The sequence below is a fragment of the Arachis ipaensis genome, chromosome B5 (assembly GCF_059453495.1).
Source record: "Arachis ipaensis isolate K30076 ecotype BB chromosome B5, ASM5945349v1, whole genome shotgun sequence".
In the NCBI taxonomy this organism is placed as follows: Eukaryota; Viridiplantae; Streptophyta; class Magnoliopsida; order Fabales; family Fabaceae; genus Arachis; species Arachis ipaensis.
In genome coordinates this window covers 156,649,543-156,655,483 of record NC_142440.1, presented here as the reverse complement: position 1 = coordinate 156,655,483, position 5,941 = coordinate 156,649,543, and the positions used below count along the sequence as shown (strand labels likewise).

Here is a 5,941-nt window from a genome sequence, read left to right as displayed (position 1 = left end):
TAATCAAAATATATAAAATTAAAAAAACCAGTACAAATTAAAATAAAATTAATTCATTTATTAAATCAAATCAAATAATTAATATAATTAATTAGTTATAGTTAATATAGTCAAATAAAATATTAAATAATTTAATATTTATCTCAATCAAATTAAATAAATAATTAATTATAATCCTTAAAAATTATTAGTCAAAATACATAAAAAAACATACATGTACTTATCTTTTCATATTCAGTATTCAGAGAATCAAATACATATTGCTTTTAATTAATAATGTCTTAGTAAAAGAATCAAATTAATATCGATTATAACAAAAGAAATCCTTACTCAAATAACTGTCTAAAATCAGAAATATTATTATGAATTAATAATGAACATTTCTTAAAATTATTTGGAAAAATTTAATATTTTAATTAATTATTTACATTAAAATATATCCATGTGAATATAATATATAAATAATAAATATTTTTTAATTATAAATTTTTATTTTTCTAATCACAAGGAGTATCCTAACAAAATTGATGTTATTTTTTGAAGAGAATATTACTGTTTGTATGGAAGTGGTGCTTACAGTATTGAGTGAGTTACACCAATTGTCCAATTGTGTCTACATAAGTGAGAGAGAGAGAATGCCCTCTGCCTATATAAAGATTCGAACTTGTGTTGTGTGATTTCCCCAATAAGCGGCCTTGGCTTTTCCTTCATCCCCTATCACAAACCATTTCTTTCTTTCAACATTTTTAACAATTTCGAATTTGGAATATAAATATAGCTATTTCTTTTTCCTTGGTTAATGAAATGGCAATGGAGTGCATAACAAGTACTCAATCCATGACTCAACCACACCAAAACAACAACAAAGAAAGTGAAACAACACCATTGGTGTTTGATGCCTCAATCTTGAGGCATCAACACCAAATCCCAAGCCAATTCATTTGGCCTGACGAGGAGAAGCCAAGCTTGCAAGTATCCAAGCTTGTCATCCCCCTCATCGATCTAGGCGGCTTCCTATCTGGCGACCCAGCCGCCACAATGGAAGCCGTCAGGCTCGTTGGGGAGGCATGCAAGAAGCATGGCTTCTTCCTCGTCGTCAACCACGGGATCAACGCCGACTTGATCTCTAATGCACATAGCTACATGGATGATTTCTTTGAACTTCCCCTGTCTCAGAAACAGAGAGCTCAGAGGAAAACAGGGGAACACTGCGGCTATGCTAGTAGCTTCACTGGCAGATTCTCATCAAAGCTTCCATGGAAGGAGACTCTCTCTTTTCAATTCTCCGCAGAGAAAAGCTCACCAAAGATTGTCAAGGAATACTTATCCAACACAATGGGCAAAGAATTCGAGCAATTCGGGTAATAATAAAGTAACAAGATCAAGAACAAGTTAACTTACCCTTTTTCTTCTCTGTTTCGTAATATTCTTATTGTTCTAAATGTGGAACAGGTCAATATACCAAGATTACTGTGAAGCTATGAGCAAACTTTCACTGGGGATAATGGAGCTTCTTGGAATGAGCCTTGGAGTTGGGAAAGAATGCTTCAGGGAATTCTTTGAAGAGAATAGGTCAATAATGAGATTGAACTATTATCCACCATGTCAAAAACCAGACCAAACATTAGGAACTGGACCTCATTGTGATCCAACATCTTTAACCATTCTTCACCAAGACCAAGTTGGTGGCTTGCAAGTGTTTGTTGATAATGAGTGGCATTCCATTACCCCAAATTTCAATGCTTTTGTTGTCAATATCGGAGACACCTTCATGGTATGTATGTTTCATGCACTTTTACCAAACAATGAGCTTTGTTCTGTTTTTTTTTTTTTCTTTTGCCACTAATTATATTCATTATTAGTAAATAGTAATAGGTAAATAATATTATTTCTCCCAATGAGTTATAGCTCAAATGACATAGCCTCCTTATACTCAATTAAGAGGTTGCGGGTTTGAGTCTCCTATCTTTGATAAAAAAAAATATAATATTATTTCCAATTCACATTAAAAATACTTTTTTGTAATATACCAACAGAGTTAAAACATACTATTATAAAGTAGTTAAACCAAATCTTATATCAATTTACTAAATTAAACAAGATAGTTATTAAATTATTAACTGTATACACATAGTATAATTGTATCTTATACGGGTTTCTTATAGTTTATTAATGTTTGTGTAGGCGCTTTCAAATGGAAAATACAAGAGTTGTTTGCATAGAGCAGTGGTGAACAAGAAGACAACAAGGAAATCACTTGCTTTCTTTTTGTGTCCAAGAAACGATAAGGTGGTGAGTCCACCAAGAGGATTAGTGGATGATGATTTTAGTCCAAGGGTGTACCCTGATTTTACATGGCCTATGCTTCTTGAGTTCACTCAGAAGTACTATAGAGCTGACATGAACACCCTTAATGCCTTTACCAATTGGATTCAACAAAAAGAAAGTAGCTGAACTTTCAAAGAATATATATCTCTATATATATACATAATGCATAAATAACTAGTGGATGGTGGCATCTTTATTTTTAGTAGCCTTTCATTAGCCCAAATGAGAAGTGACAAATCAAGAGAGGAAGCATCAAAGTAATTATTGGTGGTGGACAAGTCAAGATAAGGAGTTAAAAGAAAGGGGCAAGACAAGGCAATTTGGACTCAGCATTTGAATGGAAAGAAGAAAGAATAAGAGTTTCTTCAATGTGTTGAGTGTGAAACACTAGTTTTGAGTAATGAACAGAACAAGAACAAAAACATATATTATATTACGAGGGAATCAATAAAAAAATCCTTACCTAATTTTTGTAATCTTGTTTTGATGATATAGAAAATCTATTAATTATGTTTTTTTTTTCTGTTTTCGTATATAATAATGAAAATAACAATATTAATCCTCAAATCTAAACAATTTTTGTGAATGAAATTTTTAACTTTATAGTATTGCATATTACCAAACGAGGAATACTAGCACCAGCAATTTTTGTGATTTGTAGCTATCAAATAGTCATCAATGATGGTTTTAATGGTGTAAGATTGGTGTGAAATTTCATCAAATGACTCACTTTTCTTTGCTGGTTACATGCTGGCCATAATTTAACAAAGTTGCTGACCCCTAGACTTTTTCTTACCAAATTGTATCGTATCAAAATAAAATTAAGAAAAAAAATTATGCATATAAGTATTCTATGTTAACAAAAAATTTAAAAAAATATATCAAAAAAAAAGTGTAATGTAAGCATCCTAACAACTAACCAAGCTTATTTTCTCTTTTTTTTTTTTTTTTACTACAAATGAAATTATTGATTAAAAAATTGTTGATAAGTTTAACTTTCAAAATAAACGTTTAATTATTCCGCTAATTGTCCTGTCACCACATGTTCCATGCATTGCGAGCTGTAGTAGTGAATTATTAGATCAACTTTGATTTAAATAAATTATTATATAACACTTTCCCAGTAATCCTTTACTAATTATACAAACCTAAGACTAGCTCGAAGGAAGAAAAGTAATTGCTTATTGTTAAGTGAGATTCCATATTTTAGAACATTAGCTTCACATCTTCCTAGCTTTGAATTTCCAGAGTCTTAGAAAGACCAATTATTTGACTCATTTAGAGAGAAGAAAGATTAACACCTAATAAATCATCCTAACAATAATTATCAAAGCCTAAAAAAAAAAAAACAAAAAACCAGGTGCATATGTAACATTTTCTCATGCATATATGAACCAATCATGTTTCTCTAATCTTGAAGGGTGTTGAGGGGTATCCAAGAGAATAAGGTTAAAACCAGCAAATAGATCCAATAAAACAAGTGGCCCCCTATATATATTGAATGATTCGGAAGAATACTTAGCTAAAATCCATTGAGGATTGGCAGAGATCTATTTTCTTTTGTAATTTTATGCATTGCAAGCACTTGTTTCTTGGTTTTATTCTTAATATTGTGATGATATTTTTTCATACCTGGATTTTTGGAGGCTTATGCAATTTAGAATGCCAGAAGGGTAATAATACTACTCTCATGGCACCTGTCTTGAGATGCTGCAACATTCTTCCCCATCATTTTTTAAATCATCTCTTACAAGCAAATAAATAAAAATATCAAATCAATGGTACGGTGATAAATTAATAATGCTATCTACTCCTCTCTGCTGAGTCCTCAAACATATAATATGTTCAATTTTAGTAATATTTAATATAATAATAAGCCTTTGTTCTTCATTTTATTTGTAGCATTCAAATTAAATTGGAATTTCAGCAATTTTTTCTTTGTCTTTTGCTTCGGCTTCCACTGTTTTTATAAGCACCAAATTGGGTGTTGGCCTGCCTGTTGGATGTATACAATGTAGGGTAGCACAGTAAAAACTTTTTTTACTGCCAACAAGAAAAAAGTGTTTTACAATCCGAAGAATTTATAAGATGAGAAATATATTAAATCGATGTTTTAAGATTTTGAATTGGACGTAACATTTTATTTTATATTCTTTCACTTAGTTTTTTTTTTTTAAAAATTTTCGTGATAAGAAACTCTCCACAATGATCTGACCAATAAAGTATTAAACAAGTATTTTACTTAAATTGATTTATATCTTATTTATTAGTGGATAAAATATATGAATAGTCTACCAAAAAAATTTATTATGTGCAATATATATTTTTTATTAATTCTACTGTTCAGCAAAGAAATTCTCCTTCATATTATATGTATGTTCATCGGTTCATCCTGTGAAAAGATATGAGAGGGTGATATAATGCCATTTTCTTATTTCATTATTTCTCGAGTTAAAAGTAGAGTTTATAAATAGTTTAAATTTTCCTTGGATTTTCATACTATAATGAGACAAGTCAATTGAAAATATAGACGAGCGAGATATGTGCCTAGCATATATATCTTAACTTTGATATCCTTTATCTTTACGAAGATGATCTGATTTCAAACACATATATTCAAGACAATGACATATTAATATTCCATTCAAGAAGAAAATTACCGTGAAATAAGTGAAAACTCAGGTGTAGTCGACTTCACGTGAAGTTAATAACTGAGAGTCGTTAGATGATTTGACTGATTTGACTAAATTTTCATCTAACAGCTTTCAACTATCAATTCACGTGAAGTCGACTGCACTTGAGTTTTCACCCGTGAAATAAAGTTTAACCAACAATGTACTAGTTAATTTTTCAATGAATTACCATTTTAAATTTGAATTTTTTTTTTAATTTTTAACAAAATGACCTTCAAAAAAAAAGGAATGATACTTTGGCCCTCAAAAAATATCTTAGTTTGGTAAAATGTATCATTTCTTTACAAGAGACAAATAACTAATATATTTGATCTAATTTTTTGTTAGAACATTTGAAAGATTATGCAAAAGATATATACAAAAAAATAATAATAAATTGATCACTGGATAAATTTTTTTTTTTTTGAATTTTTCGTCATTAACATAAAAAACCCAAATTTTGTTTAATATAAAATTACCAAATTAAGAGGATGAAATGTTTTTAAATAGATTTATAAAAAAATTATTAAAATTTGATTTTTAAAATCATTTTTTAGCATAGCTCCTTATTATTTTTAGTATATTTTGTTAACTTAAGATTATTTTATCGGGAATAACATACAATTTTCTTTTATCTAGAGTTTTGATCAAAAATTGAATTTTAAGAATCTATCACAAATAGTTTTTAATCTTGTTATCTTTGTTATATATATATATATATATATATATATATAAAGAATGAATTGACGAGTTGCCCCTTCACAGAATAGAGAAGCAGGCTGAGAGTTTTTTTGCATTGTGATGGTCTGATGGAGAGGGGAATGAGGCAGCCGCCACAAGTAAGGACAATGACAGTCTCATTTCTCGTACTGCATCACGTGCGCTCCAACACCCCCCATCCCTTCTTTCTTTCTTCCCCACTCTCTCTCTCTCTCTTCCTA

General features: G+C 29.9%; 1 protein-coding gene across 1 annotated transcript; it reads left to right on the top strand.

The window, feature by feature from the left end:
* Positions 1-575: 575 nt before the first annotated feature.
* Positions 576-2,838, top strand: LOC107644753 (gibberellin 20 oxidase 2). Its single transcript, XM_016348678.3, has 3 exons — positions 576-1,361; positions 1,453-1,774; positions 2,185-2,838. Exons 1-3 carry the CDS (start codon positions 805-807, stop codon positions 2,452-2,454), a joined length of 1,149 nt encoding a protein of 382 aa, XP_016204164.1. The 5' UTR covers positions 576-804; the 3' UTR covers positions 2,455-2,838.
* Positions 2,839-5,941: the final 3,103 nt, after the last annotated feature.